Consider the following 17,809-nt stretch of genomic DNA (forward strand, 5'->3'; position numbering starts at 1 on the left):
AATCTCTCGCGCTTTGATATTTGTATTATTTTCGTAAGACTTTTGCAAAATATTTACATTATTTATAATTATAATTATTATGTAACATTTAATTTTTGGTTTTTACGGCAACCGTTGCTTTCATGACCTGTCAATTTTTTTTTTTTGCAGAGAGATTTCCTGCAAGGATTTCACGCGATGATCGACGATGAGCAGAACGACGCAATGTAACGAGCAGCGAAATCCTACGCGGACGATATCTCGTTTCGCTTAATTTAACAACGGGGCTGAGCGCGAGCAACGATTTACACGCTATGTGTCGTCGATATAATTAAATCTCTATCGCGTATATATATAATACATGTGTATATATAAAGAGCGGTCTAATAAAACAGGCAAGGGATCATCGATTTTTTGAACGTCTCCACCAATCCAAAGTGTGTGGCTTCTTTAAAAAACAAGAAGCGTAATTATGTTTTTGTTTTCTTTGACAACTTTGACACTTCATTCTCTGTGATGTAGATTAATAAAAATAATGTTTGCTATTATCACTTTTCCTTCTCTCTTCATCAAAAGCATGCGTGTGAATCATTTATTATGAAAAATTCACACTGTCAAAGTCAGCCCAAAACTTTGCACATTTGAAAAACATTATGATTGATCCGATCATTATCGCTCAAGATCAAGTGAATCATGAAATACGTTAAGGTTTAAAATTTAAAATATTGATTATGTGATCGTAAGCCAATATATAATTTTATTTTAAATTTTTCCTTTTAATTACACGCAAGTTTAGTGTTTCACTTTGAAAAAGTTACAGGATCGCGATTGTGACATGTTTATGTAAAATGCAAATACATGCATTTACTTGTAGAATAACATTATACGATCGATTTCTCGGAATATACGGACAAGGAAAATCCTGTGTGGTGGTTTCGTCTCATTTCGTCGCCTTTCACTTCCCGTCGTGCGGCTAGTTTCAGTGTCAGATCTACGAGCGTAAAATTTGTCGCTAGAGCTTCGTCTACTTACATCACAGCGAGCTACTAACGCTGAACAGCTGAATGAGCAGTTGCAACGACTTTCGCGAGCATTCTCCAGAACGTTAATTATATCCCCTTGAACGATATTAGCGCAAACTGGATCAATTCACGCGAGCGCAATTTACGATGATGATCTCGCGAGAGTTTCGCAACCGAGAAAACTCCTCAGCTATACTAGGCGACTAATGGCGGAAGACTTTGGCATGCTATAGTATAATAGACCTTACAATAAATTACACACGACAGATAATATATATATATATATATATATATATATATATATATATACATACATACATACATATATATGCCTCCGTCGAATTAATCTCTCGTGTTAATTAGAGGTAGTATTATATACAATATATCGAGAAGTATAGTTTTCGTCGTCAGCCGCTTGGAGTCATCAGGGGATTGTCTTGACACTTAAACGACAGGCATAATCGATGAGCAATCGTAATTATCTCTATCGTAGTAAGTCCTTAGGTAAGTCTTTAAAACGCTCGAGTAATTAATATAGGTGTCAAGTGAAGAAGAAGTGCTACGAAACTCGCATATGATTTAACTCGTTATAACCCGTATGTAAGAAAAAAAAATTATATAGATTATTGTGTATGGCTCTTTATTCTAAATTGAAGAAAAATTTACGTTTGGGTATAACGGGTTAATTTTCACGTCACGACGGGAGTGTCACGTCGGTTCGATGAAACAAAACTCACTATTTGTAATTTCCGGATTGGATTAGTAATTTTAAAATCTCTAACATATATTTTTGATACTTTTTCCGATTTGTTTTCGATTTTATTGCGATTATTCCTTGTCTTTCACATTAATTGATGGACGAGACGTTCAGAAAATCGCTCACGTCGCACTGTCGGATTTTCTTTTTTGTCGCATCACCCTGTACATCTGCATTACTACAATATCCTATGAGTCTATTAATCTTTGTTTAGTTAACTCACATATTTATTCAATTTCTTTTTTTTTTTATCTTTCTGTCCGCCGCAACTACATTAATCGAGAACGATTCGACTCGCGGAAATCGACTTAATCGTATATTAATTGTGTAGAAAGGAGATTTCAACATTTCGTACAGGCAAAGAGTCTCATAGCTAATACGTTTTAATATTATTATTGTTATTATGAATAATAGTAATATTATCATTTATCGTTATCGTTTATCGTTAACGTTAACTCGTTATCATTATTAATATTCTTTTTTTTTTTACAAGATTACAATTTATATATAACAGCCCCGCGCGTATTAAGTTGTCGATTTTAAAGGCGCAAGTCACGTTAATGCCGCTTATCTTATTCATTTTTTTTCTCATACTCTACCGTCTTTTCTTTTATTCAGTCGTCTCTTATTCAGTCGTTTACTTAAAATGGTCAATTTGTACGGAAATTTCCTTATTTACTGCTGCTCTCGTTGAGTTTTATAAATTAATTTGAGGAAAAATAGTTGTGTACAAGTCTAAAAATAATTGATACATTTTATAGAATTTTTTATCTTTCTTCAAGAAAAAGAGAAATATTTTTCTAGTTATTCCTTGTAACTCCAAATTTAGAATAAAAAAAAAACTTAAAGTTATTAAAGAAATATTAAATTTGCGTGCAAGAATTAATTGCGTCACGCAATTATTTATATAAAAACATACATTTACATACATTTGTATATATTAACTTATCAATTATGACATGAAATAATGAAGGCTAATTAAAATTTTTAAAATTGAAAAATTCTACTTTGTAAAAGTTAAAAAAAGGTAATAGTAAATTGTACAAATAATATTCCTTTAATTTAATCTATCTCATCGAATAAATAGTAAATTTTTCAGACTTATAACCATCCATTATTCCCGCCTACTAAAGCATAGGCGGCTCACACCATGCCTGAGTACGTTTGCTGCATTATCTTCGGAAAACTGTCTATATCGAGTTCAAGGAGGTGGAAACTTTTCGCGCAAAGTGTGTCACGTTTCGCCTGAATTTTAAAATCCACTTTTATACTTTTACACGAATTTGTGAAGTTCGAGAATTTGCTGATTCCTGAGAATCTCTTTCACCAAGAAAGATCATCGATGGCAATAGTTCTTCCTTCGATTCCTCGTCGCGGAAATCGCGGAAAGAAGCCCATTATATTATATAACAATGTAATCGTTTCGCGGTCTGAATTTTGTATGCCATAAAACTGAACAACAATGCATCACGGCATCATGAAGAAAGGTTTCAGAGAATCTGGCATATTATATCAGATTTATACAACTTAGCCACAAGCTTCAGTTTTAATCTCTGTTATTTATTCGTTATTGTGTAATAGATTCGAAATCTTATTCTTTCTTGATACAAAGTTGCACCATTCCACGATACCGGAAATCTTGCGTTGTTTCGTTTTTACCTATATTTTTTATCGTCAAAGTCTTCTAACTACTTCCGCGTAAAGGGAAAAACCGGTTGTTTCTACCGTCGCTCGCGGTGCGCTTATTAATTTATAGGAAAATAAATCAGCAGTCGTTAGCGACGAATTACAGTGAGCAATTTTCTGTCTTCGACGTAAATCTCATTACGATATGTGATAATACACATTTACAAGTATAATTGTAGAACAAGTATCGTCGTACAATATCGCGTATTGTGGTAAAACGTATTATTCTTTTTTTTTTACTATCTAATCGTTAAATCTTGATTATACATTAAAATCACGCGTTTGCTTCGCTAACACGACTTTTTGATACCCGTAATATTCTAGGACTCGTAATCCATGTATATCGCTGCTTCTAGATTAATTTTGCACTTGCGATGTAATTAATCGCAGTGCCAGTGTAATTAATATCGGTCTGATACGCGTATTATTTTTTTGCGTATAACAATTGCGGTTAAATTCGCAGATTTACAGCGAACAAGCGAAGGCTTAATTAGAAAGTCCTACTTTCGACGCGATAGCAATAAAATTACTCCTCTTTAACTGAGTGTACTGAGTGACTTGAAATAATGTGTGGCAATATTTTAAGAACGCACACGCATCTTACTAATAATAAATATGAAAAAATTTATTAATAAGAAACAGCCTTTACGTTGCGATCTTAAAGATAATCGTCATTTAAAAAAAAGAAGTAATTAGACAGAACGGCATATGAAGTTTTTAGCCACATCTTTCTACTTTGTAAAAAAAAGAAAAAAAAAAACTGACTGGCACATTTTTCTACGTGCCTTTAATTGCAATAAATCGGCAATGTTAATCATCTTTCCACCAACTTGAACTACAGCAAACGCACGTAAAAAGGAACGATGGGGCCGGACGTATTCCTGCAGCGACAAAAATTATCAGGGCGTCCAAAATCCTCCATTTTACATCCTTCTTTAAAAAGAACACACAAAGACATTCCGTAGATTAAAAATAAATGTTTTTTATTTAAATTGTAATATTTGATTAGATTATTTTAATTTTTGTTATGTTGTCAAATTAATGAAAGGCTGATATTAAACCGCATGTTAATTTTCATCGCATATAGGATGACTCTTCCGGCATTAAAATGTCGATGTCTCGAATTATGCATCTTTTTTTGGCGAATTATTTCTTTGATTTCTTGTTAGTGATTATAGTGATAAACTTAGTGATTACAGTGATAAACTTATAGTGATTAACCGCGTTTCTCTTGTCTATGTAATGTAATGTACTCTCTACCTCTTTTATGAGTTTAATACAATACAATTCGACGTTATTCTGTTTATATTTTTTTATTTTTTAATCGTTCGCGCGCTAAAGATCAAAACACACCGTTTTATAATTTTTATCGTACTTCTACGCGTAATCCTGCCCGCAACGCAACATGATCAACAACAGTTCGTTATTTTAATAACCTTTAATAGTACATATTTAAAAGATAACGTGATTGGTTGTCGCGTATCCAGTGCCGATAGCTGAAAAATGTACAATACGACTTGAGTTCGTCTCCCCGATGTCTCGTCGAGACGGCGTCCGCCTACGTGTCTGTCCGTGAGCAAGAGCAACTTCCTTTCTTTATCGGTCGCCATCTCACGTTGCTTTTTCCTTTTCCTATCGTGACTAATCGACTTCGTCACTTCCGCGATTTTCTACCACAACTCTCGAGCGGCTTGTAAATTAATAGAGAACGCGACGCGTGTTAACTTTTTAAATGCACTTGAAAGTAAAGTCATGCTTCTCTATTGTTTCTTGCGGATGAAAGAAATATTTGTCGCAAACCAACACCTCCATCGTAATATTTAACATTGCGATATTGATATATGTTTTATGAGAATAGTTTTTCAATTTTTGCATTCGCGCGATACTTAATGTTTATCAGCGAAAATGCGCTGCAATCTTTTTAAAGATGCGGTGACAAAATGAGGGACGTTGAAATCACATTTCTTCTCTAACATAAGAGAAATAAAATTTCTATTTTTAACTTTTGCGTTCTTAAACGGTTTTTCGATGTCAGAAAGAAGGTACATTACTTCCACGATAATGATCCTTGTAATGGAATTCTTATAGGGAAGAGAAAGATTGATGCACGTCAGACAAAAAGATACATTACTGTTTCTATTTACTGTATATCAGAAAGTGTAAGCGTGTCCGCGTTAAGTCTGCGTTTTATCTACGTATAATGCGAGAGATAATGATCCACTTTCTCAATGCACATTCAACGGTAAATGTACTCGTCTTGTTTTTTCAAATTTAAAACTCGAGAATATTTTGTCAAACAACTCGACGGTTGTTTAATTCTCGAAACGTAGGACTAGATATAAAAGCATGTTAAACATTAAATACGGCTATTTAACATTTAGGTGCACATGAAATTCTTGATCCAAGATATCAGCATTAAATGTGCGACGAGAATGCAGATCGATGATACAAACAATTCGCACGCGTTTTGCGGACACTAGGGAAAGAAAGTGCGTTGCGCTCGAAACACTGAATCAATTCAAGCAAAAATTATCGAACAACCACACAATCGTCCTTCGCTTTTTTTCTCCCGCGCCCGCTTTCTACATCCTTCCACAGTGTCCTTCGAATTTTTTTTCTCTCTTCTCTCTCCTTCCTCCCTGAGAGAGTATTTATGTTATATGACCGCCGCTTTTAAATCGTAGTACAAATCCCCCGTTTATTAAGTCGTCGTCGATTTTTACATACTAATGATACGGATAAGAAAATTCACTGGCATTATTTGAATCACCTTGGCAGTTCATCATGTGTATTCTGAGAGTGTATGCGTGTGCGTTTTATCTCTAAAGCCCATCCCTTTTTCTCCTTCGTTCCGTTTCCCTTTTTTTTTTATTATTGTTTTCTTTTTTGTTTCATTTAGTTTTATACAGCTCAAAAGAATTGGTGATCGTCACCTGTATTTTCAAGCGCCTCTCTTCGCATCTCATCCTAAACGAGAACCAATGTCAATTTGCATATAGTAATATCCGAATCAATTTTCTGTTGCTTACATATTTTCAAGAATTTCAAAATTAAATATTTTAAAACTTTGATTTTATATCAAATCTTTCTTTTAGCATATTACCATTTTCGAACATACACCAATTTATATATACTTCTTATTTATTTTAAATAATTGTATATATTATTCAGGATTTATTACTTTATCCAAAGTTTTTCGAGAAACTCAAATTTAAGTCTTCACAAATTCATTTCAATTGTCATCTCCGCTACAAGAGCCTCCTAATGCTAACAATACTGATGTTTGTATACATTCGGAGATTTCTACATCGTATTAACCTTGGGCCGCGTCAAAGTATTTTTAACTCATTGGCAAATCACGCTTCCGTGCGTATCGTCGCTCGTATGATGTTACGTACATATTTATGTATGTGTATGTGTGGTACATCCCTAAGTAGTAGTCGCGGAGGACAGACTCGTCTCGATTCAACCGATTACGTTTTTATCCCGGTGAAAACGTAGTTTATTAATTCCGTATAGAACTAATCGTTTTAATTTCTCGTTCGAGAAAAAAATGTACCATTTCAGCTATTCAAGGCGTATTCTCGGCTACTTTGTTCGACTGCTCTCAGGGATGCGTGTAACAAACCAATGTACATGTCTTCGCGTACGTGTGTCTCGTACTCTCCGCGTGTCCCCGTGTACATGTCCCTTTGCTCTTGCGCGCGCGCGAGCTCGCGCTGTCTTGAAAACGGTGTGTCAACGTGTTTCGCTAAGGCGTCCTCGTGGGATAATTATATACGATAAAGTTTTTTACCGTTACTATTACGTAATTATTATTAATACTATTATCGTTATTCTCATTATCGATAGCGTTATTATTTTCATTTTTACTGGTATTAGTATATATATCATAAAGAAACGAAGTTACTCCCCGTATTGCTTTCTTCCTAACGCGCAGGTCTCCGAAACGAAGCGGCATGCGAACCCGGAGGCGAGCACCCTCGTGGCCGATCCGGCAGAACCCGGTTAACGGGAAGGGCGGGTGCTTCGCTGGCGCGAAGATGTCCGTCGGCGAGATCCTCGTCAGCCCCGGAACCACCGGCGGCAGACTGACACATCTGAATCACGTGACGATAATGTGCGGCGCCGATAGTAGGACGGTGATGGTAGCGATGATGGTGAACAGAGTAAAAATGATTAGGCACATCCTATCGATCACCATCGCCGCAAACTTCCAATCGTTCGTGATCTTCGTGTTCTCATCCTCGGTCTTTAGCTGATTCGTTATTATCTGAAACAAGAGATTTCTTGTTTTCTTGAAAATGTCATCGTCTAGCATTGATCTTTTTAATTCTTGGCTGTTTCAAACTTTAGATATTTGGGTCGAGTTGCTTAGAGTTTTTGGGCTTGGATCTATAAACTTATTGATATTTTCAGAATTTTGAATTTTTTTGAAGAGTTTAGAGAGATTGAGATGTTTGGTTCTGGTTTTAAAAACATTGAATTTTATCCATCTTGTGACTATAAATTTACAATCTTTGGACCGTAGAATAAAATAATTAAATAATTTCAAAAAAATTTTTAGAACCAAAGAAATTATATTTGTTACCTTAATCTCCTTCAGGATTAACACAAGCTCGTAACGAGCGCAAAAGCACGCATTCTGAAGGATCGTTTCGACCTGCGGCCCTGACGCGTCTTGCGGATGTGGGTGATGGTGCGGTGTATGCGAGATCTGGTGACCTGGTGTCATGGGATACGATGAGTGCGGCAGCGGCGCCGCGTGCTGATGGTGCGGTGTCGTGGGTGCGTGGCTGTGATGATGATGGGGCGTCGTGTGTATGTGACTGTGACCGTGGCCCATCGCGTGCGCGTGGTGCGGCCCGGGCGTGCTATACACGTTGTTCAGCAGATTATTGTGAGACGCCAACGCATTGTCGTCCAGGTCCAGGACGTTCGCTAACAGAGACTTACTACTCCTCTGGTGGAGCTCCAGATCGCCATATGACTTGCTCGCACCTGTCACATTCAGAGAAAAATCGTTAAAATTGTTTAAATTTAATTAACAAGTTTTTATTTAAAAAAATATATATATATATATATATATTTCTATTTTTAAGATGATCTTACCCGTAACCGGAGATGGCTTCTGAGATTTTTGTATTTCCTTCTCTTCGTCTTGCCCTGGCCTCGACATACGGAGTATACAAGGCAGCCAGTATAAGAAGACTACTCTAATCTGTAATGAATTTCAATTAACGATATAATCCAATATGCGTAATTGTTTATTGATTATTATAATGTGATCAAATTTTCAAAATCGCATAAATTCGCTAAGAAAGCTGCGTTGACTAATTTAAAATAACTTGCGTGCCCGTATACTTTCTGCTTGCGGAAATATAATCGCGCAAATAATCAATCTTCAAAATTTACATCTTAATTAAAATGACGTCCGATGAGAAATTCGATAATTTTGCAACGTGATTTATATTGCGGCGCGCATTCGGCGGAATGGTCCTTAATTATTCGCCTATAAAATTCCCAATTTATCCGCAATGAAAAGAGAGCGATGCTCTGGTCTCGGTGGCGGCATTCGTTGTATTTTAATTAAATCATAATTATCTGCCGATATATGCGAAAGTTATATAGTATTGGTAACGAATTAAAATATTGAGCTTTAACAAAATTATTTTTGTTGTGTGCCGAATGAAAATAACATTAACAAATTGTTTGGTAAATACATTTCAGAGACATAAGTCCAGGGAATAAATAATATTAATTAAATCTAGCAATAATTAAAAACCCTACACAGATAAATCAAATAATTTAAACAAACGAGTAAAGCAGAGACCTTTAATAATATTTCATGTAAGTTATTGTTGGCTATCGATTTTATATTGACAAGTTATATTGATATAAATTAATTTATCCGATTAATTTTATAACAATAAAGTCTGTTATTTGTTTCGTCCCATTATCTTCATTCAATTATTAATTTTGTTGCCTCTAATTTATGTGATCCTTGATTAACTGTGTACTTGTAAACTTAGAATATTTTAAACAAACTCTACCTATATTTTTTTTTAAATAATAACGGAAAATTATAGATTAATTTGTTGTTAATTAAGCTCGCGATACTTCTCATATTTTCAATACAAACAAATTAAGTCGTAACGGCAGCAGTATTACGTGTTATGTGCTTTGATATCGATCAAAGTAAATTACCCATTCAGACATTTCATGAGAGTCAGCATTCCGATGATGATAGTTTAAGATGAGAATCGTGCTGACCACGCTGCTGGCTACCATAAACATGATGCAATTGAAGTACGTTCCTAAAAAATATAAAAAGTAATAATAAAGTATAAGAATATGATTTGAAAATGATCTAAATTAACAAGCGAGAAATAAATATAATATAAAATATCATCCAATTAAAATTTGAAAATTTGTTAGTTGATATATTTTAACATGATTTATATCTTTTTTTAAGCCTTAACTAAATGTAAGCGTTAAGTTCAGATTTTTCTCTGCATATCAAATAAATATAAATTACATTCTCACTCAAAAATAATTATGATTTATGAGATATAAATACTATGTATATGAATATTATAGATAATAATAATATCATTTTATAGAAAGAGTAATTATACAATTATTAAATTATTTTATAATTATAAATTATGAAGTGTACATATATAATAATTAGAAAAGCATATAATATTTATTTCAATAATATGTTAATAAAACTCAGTTGCATGTCTTCTTGCCTCAAGTGTTTCATAATGGGAGAATATATCTCAGAAGAGTGCAAAAGATAAAACCCTTCGTTTTTTTTTTCCCCTATCATTTTCCACTCGAATGGTTCGTGATATAGGTGATCAATCATGCTCTGCTTTCTCATATTGAAAAATTAATCATATTGAAAATCAATTAAATCGAGCTCACCTAAAAGTGGCACAGCGTCAGACGTCGCCGGCATTGTCTCGGCAACCATATTCAGGAACACAGTGAGGGACAAGAGGATGGTTACTCCTACAAAAGAGGTTCGTTGGCTTCGATTAATTATCGAGTGCTTCGAAGAGGTGGCCAAGCGAGATTAACCCTCGGCCCTTGAATGCTCGAAGAGCCTTCAATGCGTAACAACCCCATGTTGAAGGCGCTTCGATTCACATCTTAAGGCGATATATGGTGTCTCCGAATCCCGTCGTCTCGAACGTAGTGACAGACAGTCGCAAAAATATTTCTTATATTTCTATTTAATTCCTTGAGGAATTAATATAATTAATAGAAATTTTGTGACGTAAAAAATAATGTAAATTAAAAATAAATAGTGTAATATTTTGATGGTTTTTTTAATTTTAATTAACATTTTAAATAAAAACCTTTGCAGATAATTTGCATAGGAAAGGATCTACAGTCTATCTTAATCCGTCACTGTGTTCGAGCTTTGAACTCGGCACTTATTCGCGAGCCGCCACAGCGTTAAGAGGCGCTTTCAAATTATTTAGACTTTCAAAACGTCGCGGCAGGTGCTTCATTTAAATATCAGATGTTACTCGAGTTTTTTCGAAGCTCGCGATGTAACTCGTTGAAAGGTGTTCTCAAATCCCTCAGAGACGCAAAGATCAATTACGATTAAAGAATATTGTTTTCTTTTCTTGCTTCTTTCTTTTAGAATAAAATGTTTTCATTCCTTTTATTATACCCAATGATTTGCATTACATTGAGACCGTTAAGATAATGTGTAGACTAATGCAAAATTATATATGTATATATATTTAATTTTTAATTTAATTTTTAAATTAATTAATAATCAATTCTAAGAAAAAATTTATTGAAATAAAGTTGGCTCATGTGTCGTTATACTTATAAATGTTAAGGCGATCACTATGGAGCGATATTGTTGTGGAGAAACGTTATTATCATATCTCGATCTATGAATAGCTATGAGCTTCGGAGGAACTCGCGACGGAGACGATTGCAATTGCTCGACATTGTCATTCTATTATCGCCGTATCTCCGCGTCGACGACGGCGATTGTCGCGATCGCTTCCGAATTCGTCGAAGATTCACGGTAACGCGCTTGCACGCTCGAAGAAGCTCGACGTTCTGAATAGAAGGCACGCTGAAGTTGACGCGCCGGGACGCCGTTTCAATCGGGATCGAAGCGAAATCTAATCGCGTAAACGCCCGATGCGCTTAGCAAACTCCGGCGCATGACTCTAATCACGGGAGCGTTTACACGGTAGTGCGAGGCGAGGCGGGCAAGGAATCGAAATTATGCAGCTGAGCGGATTCGAGCTGTAGGAGGCAAAATTTCTACCGAGCATCCGGCTTCTCGGTGAATTCCAGGACTACCACGCTTACGAGATAACAATGAAATAAATTGTGTCATGGATAGCGCTAACGTAATCGTTTTCTGTGCTCCTACAGCTATAAGAACATAACGATTACGCGTGCAAGAGAAAGTCTGCAATCACTTTATTAAATGTCTTGTGCAAGTCAGCAATGAAAGCTACGTTATTATATTTTTCTGGGAAAAAATTCCCTGTCAAATTAATCATCATCAATTGCTTACTTGTCACTACAAATTTTTCATTTTGATTTAAACAGTTACTTTTCAAGAAAAGAGAAAATTGTTCAAAAATTCAATCAAACATACTGAAGAAAAACATACAAATATAAATGTAAATTTATAAATTATTTACATAAAAATTAACTAATTTTTATATTTAATAAGAAACAGAAAATTTGATAAATTTTTTATGTGTGAAAAAACTTGTCCGGAGAGAATTAATATTCTTTTCTGCAAACATGCCATAAAAGATATAAAATTGCACGTATAAATAATATTAATATTACAGGAATGTGAATCTCATACAAATATTTATCTCAATTTGAGATGGAATTCATACCTTCGATCGTTCTTTATTGAATTGCGCAATGATGTGAAATTGTATTCGTAAAGCTTGGACAGAACGAACCAAGTTTTCGTCTAGTATATACAGAATTTTTATCAGTTCTCATTTCCACGTCGAAACTCGATAAAGTCCCCGCGGTATTTGATTGCGGAAGAAATTCGCGACGACGCGTTGCAAAATAGTTTCTTCCCGGCGCGACTTTCGGATGAATCCGCCGGAAGTAGGTCGGACCTAATCGCGTAAATGTCTGATGTTCTTAACAAACAGGGACGTGCCTAATCGCGAGAGCTCGAATTTACGAACTATTGGGAAGGGAGCAGTTGGAGTTTTGCATCGAGTTGAAACTTGCCGAGGGAGAGTTTCTCGCCGGAATCGGGCGGCAGGGTGAACCCGAGGACGGCCATGCTGGCAATTAGAACGCACGGCACGATCAGGTTGAAAAAGTAGTATAGTGTGCGTCTTCTGATGATGACGACGAAAGTGATGTCTATGTACGGTTCCGGGCAGCAATTGTAATAGATTTCATTTCTCTTACCAGGTACCCCTAAGCAAAATAGAAATGGCAATTAATATTATATCAGCATATTATTTTTTTGTCTTAATATAACTTTTAATCGTGAAAAAGCGCAAGCCAAAAATTAAAGCTATCGAGAAATGCAATAATCTTTTTTCTATGCTTTTTTTTTTTATATAAAAATGTATAAACATCATACATATTAAATTTTATATATTATCAAACATTGAAAGAAAAGTTTGCACTTCAGAATTGAGAAATGGATATCACTTCAAAATTGAGAAATTAATACATATCAATATTCAATTGACGTTTCGAGCGAGTGATTTTTTCACCGTTTCGTGAATAGCTCTCGATAGCGAATATATACACTTGAAATTTTTTTATTCAAAATTAAAATTTTCGAATATATATTCAATCTACTAGCGCTTACTTATGACGTCGCGCACACATGTAGAAATAATCGATACTGTCAATAAAACGAAATGCGCTATCGAGCGTAACAAAAGATTGCCGGAAGCGAAAAATGCCTCTGTACTCTATTCCCTTGAATTATCCTGTGCAACAGGGCAGAGAAAAACGGACGATTCTATCTCAGCTATTCCTCCGGGTACAAAACAGTACGCTCTCCTGCAGCCGCAGTTATTTAAGATACATTTCTACCGCGAGTCTCTTAACTTGGGCACATACATTACACGTGTACGTCGACCTACGCTATTCCCACGCGTAATGCATCGTACAATTTTTCGAAAAATACACAAGATACGGGAAGTAAAGGTTCTTGCTCTTATATTAAATGATGAAGATGCTACGCGCGTTTCTTGAATTTATCCACAACGAAATTATCGATAGCAATTTTGAACAATGCATCATAATTATATTGTTTTCTTCTTGAAAAATATAAGCCAGATGTTTCTACTTTCGTGCTGCAATTCCAACATGAAGCTTTATTATGTACATTCCACGCTATTAATCAAAATTAATCATTGTGTTATTTTATGAAATTGCACTAGAAAATATAGCCTCGCAAGTTTTAAATTTTGCAGAGATATCAGATGTCCATTGAAAGCGGATTCCAAAAATTAAATTTATTTTTCAGATTGTATAATTGTGATCGAACTACTACATGTGGGCTATCGATTTAAGCGCAAGTTGATTTTTTATATATGCAGAAATTAATTTTACAAATTTTATTAATAAAATTTAGAATAAAATTTAATACAAAAGAATATTTTATTAATTACGTAATTTGCGGATTTAGGCAGCAATTTCGCGTAAATAGATTTATGCTAATAATTGTGTGTATGCATATCTATTTATGTACCTAATATATATTATTATAAAATAAATAAATGTTCATAATGGAAAATGCTATAAAAAATATCTGCGAGTGAAAAACCATAATTTAAATCTTGGCTTTTAATAAATTCTCAAATCATTATTCAACAATTGTGACAAGCTAGTATTCGCTTTTCAAGTGAGACTTCGTCATCATTCCGACACTTTACCGATCGCCCGATGTGTGTTTGCTAACGAAAACACTAAACTCAGGGCGCGCGCGAAGGGAGCCGTGCCGTGTCTTCTCTTCTCCCCCTTCCCTCCTGTTTGACCCAGATACAGGCAATTTTGACAGGGACAAAGCGAGGATCAATACCGTTTCCGATTTGCGAAACGATTGATCATCCGCCCGTGGCCGTGCAAGACTTTAGAATTGCTAATCGGCCGGGAATCACTTTCGGTGCAAACTATCCGGGCGTGGCAACGGTCCCCTTCGATAAGGACTGTAAAAACTCACCTAACAAATCCCACTCGCCGTTAGTGATGAAACTGCTGATGTCACCCCCGGTCTCGTCCTGCAGCTGCAGATCCAACTGGCGACAATTTATGACGGTCGATTAGAGAAAACTTATTGCAACCGCATCGCATGTAAGATGACTGTTTTGTTTGTAGAGCGACGGAAAAATCTCTTTTGTAGAATGATACTGAGATACGGCAACTTACTTTTTAGAGAAACTTTTAAGCGAAACATCTTGAAATTTTTTAAAACAAACAAGAATTGTGCTCTGCGAATATTTGCAGAGAACTTTAAAATTAATTCATATTATAAATATTAACCATGATTGAACCATCCTGAAATATTTTTTAATTAAACATTACAACTTATTTCTAAAAATATTTGAAAATATTCTTATTTATTTGCATCAAGTGCATATAATCAATATATTAAAAAAATTAATATATTAAGAGAGAAAGAGAAAGAGAGATGCAGAATAAAAATATATATAATATATTTAACTAATATTATTATTTTCTATGATAAACGCTCTATCAGATTTTTGAGACTTCATATAGTCGACTTTGTACAGTTTTGTTGATGTAACTCATATGAATTCATGCATATTTACATAGGCCAATATGGCCAATATGGCTCTCGCAGCTTCTCACAATTTTTGCCCTTTTGAATATCGATGCGAAGTTTTTTTTTTTTCGTTTGACGTTTCGGCGCACAATCCACGGCAAATTAATATCTGGGTGCGAATTGTTAAGTAAGAATGGACGATTAAATCGAAAAGTGTGCTTTGCATTTCGTATTCAATTGATTGAACCAAAGTCGGGAAAATCGTGGCGCATTTTGCTGTCTCCCTTTTGCTTTTGCGTCGTGCTTCAATTACGTTCCGCTTATTGTCTTTCTTAATGAACCTCCGACCGTTTTCGAATTGCCCGGCACCGGTGTAATTCGCATCTTGAATTGTAATTATTCCGAAGTTGCGCGCACGCTCGACAATTAAACTCGCCGCGTGCATTAGTCGTATGGTAGAAACGCATGTTATCACAAGAAATCGGTCTTATATCTTTGTCATTATAAGGCTATTATATAATTATCATAATAAGATAATATCATCATGCAGCAATTGTATTGATATTTTTTAATACAAAGAAGACAAAAAAAGAAAAAGAAAGAGAATAAGAGAGATTTTATTACCAATTTTGATATAATATTTATTTCCTTTATGAAAAATATAGTATCGACATATCAAAATATTTTATACATTTTTTATTTTTATACAAAAGGTAATGTTATAAATTATTAATGCTTAAATATTTATTGTTAATTGGTTATTAAATTATTTACATTTTATTTATTAATTTGTTTTAATTTTATATTTTTTATATAGAAATGATTTAAATATTTAAAATATAATATAAATTTTTCCATTTTTTATAAAATTTATTTGCAATGTTATAATATAATATTTATTTAAAATTTAGAAACATTAAAAGAGATTCTTCTTTAAAGTATTGAATTATAAGAATAAAAGTTGTGAAAATTTTGAATATTATTCTCACATTCATTGTCATCTAAACGCATCCTCCACGATTCACAAATTTCCTGCAATTCCCTGAAATGGCTGCCTACGCCGTTGGTGATGTTTCGACGAAATGCAGAGTGCATTTTATGCCCATCTCGGCATTTCTAGAACGCATATAGGAATCAAGAATACTATGTTTTTTCAGCATTTTCCAGAAAATGTTTCAAAACATGCGTGCATTTTGGTGTTCCCACAAAAAGTTACGATAAAAGAAATTAATGGAATATAAAAGTGGAAAAATTTTTATCATATCAATATTTTTTTATCGATACTAAGATAAGATAAAATTGAGATAATTATTTTTCTAAAACAAAAATATCAAGCAAAAGATATGAGTTGGCTTCATCGTTTAATTATATTGTAGAAAAAATTATTTATTATTAAACACTCTCTCTTTCTTTCTATCTTTCTTTATAAATTTATCACTCTATGTAGAGAGAAGTATATCATACTTTCGATCCAAATAAATAATCAACCAATGCAGTTGAGATAAACGGACGCAATTTCAAGAACGCTAAACGCTAACTCGACTTGCGTCGGAAAATTTGCCGTCGTTACGCGATTGGAGTACTCTACTCAAAGTCCGCTCCGTTCTTCAGGAATTTCATGGAATTTTCGCGAGCGAATCTCGTATTGGCAAACAGCGAAGATTCTCTCTTCTCCTTCTCTTTCCCTCTTTCGCCCGCTCTCAGACGCTAATCAAACTCTTCGATGCCGTTGCTTTAAATTATTTCCGCGTCCCGAGACGTTTCGACGAGAGAAGTGCCGACGTGCTTTCGACAGATTGGAAAATTCGTAAGTTCGATGTCAATGTCGAGCGAACGTATCAGGAAACGACGATTGGCTGACCCAATTCCGGTAATGTCTATCCCTTATGCTCACCTGAAAGCCGTCGTACGTCCAGGAGCCGAATTTCATCTCGCAGCGCTGATCATCAAAAGGAAACCAGGTAATGTCTATCTTGCAAGTGCTCTTGAATATACCGGGCGGTATGTATGAGCAGGTTCCATTGTTCTTTACGACGACGTTCGTGGGATAAGTGCCGTCGAAGCCCTCGTCGGCGCTGTAAGGAACAATGATTCACGTTAATTTTTTTATGATAAAATGTAGTAGATTAATTTAATCGACAGATCCGATACGGCAAAGATAAAAACTAATTAAATCAATTTATAAATTTTCAAAAAGCTTAAATGTTCGCTTTATTAAGGAAAAAAAAACTGAATGTGATATTTAATTATTGATACATATAAATTTTATAAAAAGTTTTATAAAAAGTTTTATAAAAAGTTTTATAAAAAGTATACAATATAATTATTTTATTATAACTCTTTTATATTAAAAAATGTAACTCACTAAAACAGACTATCACAAAAAAAATATGTTTTTTGTTATAATTATTATATTTTTTGAATATAAATTCTCTTTCTTGTTTAATATTTTTTTCTGTTACCTTTATTATTTATTTTATAGAAAAGTCCTCTCCCCTTTTATTATTAAAGTGATCTTGTTACATTGCAATGGCACTATCTACAATAGTGCTTTATTTAATTTTGTTATGTCAAACGCATTTT

At 34.4% G+C, this 17,809-nt stretch overlaps 1 protein-coding gene across 2 annotated transcripts in view; it reads right to left on the reverse strand.

Moving 5' to 3' along the window:
- Window positions 1-4,358: 4,358 nt before the first annotated feature.
- LOC126851548 (neuronal acetylcholine receptor subunit alpha-7-like) overlaps window positions 4,359-17,809 on the reverse strand; it is a 167,698-nt gene continuing 154,247 nt past the window's right edge. For both annotated transcript variants that reach the window (XM_050595636.1, XM_050595635.1), the window contains 8 exons: window positions 17,121-17,301; window positions 14,663-14,738; window positions 12,703-12,897; window positions 10,378-10,464; window positions 9,652-9,761; window positions 8,557-8,665; window positions 8,036-8,445; window positions 4,359-7,717 (listed from right to left, as the gene is read on the reverse strand). In XM_050595636.1, the coding sequence (XP_050451593.1) occupies window positions 7,550-7,717; window positions 8,036-8,445; window positions 8,557-8,665; window positions 9,652-9,761; window positions 10,378-10,464; window positions 12,703-12,897; window positions 14,663-14,738; window positions 17,121-17,301 (1,336 nt within the window). In that variant the 3' untranslated portion in view covers window positions 4,359-7,549. The remainder of the gene's footprint in view (window positions 7,718-8,035; window positions 8,446-8,556; window positions 8,666-9,651; window positions 9,762-10,377; window positions 10,465-12,702; window positions 12,898-14,662; window positions 14,739-17,120; window positions 17,302-17,809) is intronic.

This window comes from Cataglyphis hispanica, chromosome 8 (assembly GCF_021464435.1).
Source record: "Cataglyphis hispanica isolate Lineage 1 chromosome 8, ULB_Chis1_1.0, whole genome shotgun sequence".
In the NCBI taxonomy this organism is placed as follows: domain Eukaryota; kingdom Metazoa; phylum Arthropoda; class Insecta; order Hymenoptera; family Formicidae; genus Cataglyphis; species Cataglyphis hispanica.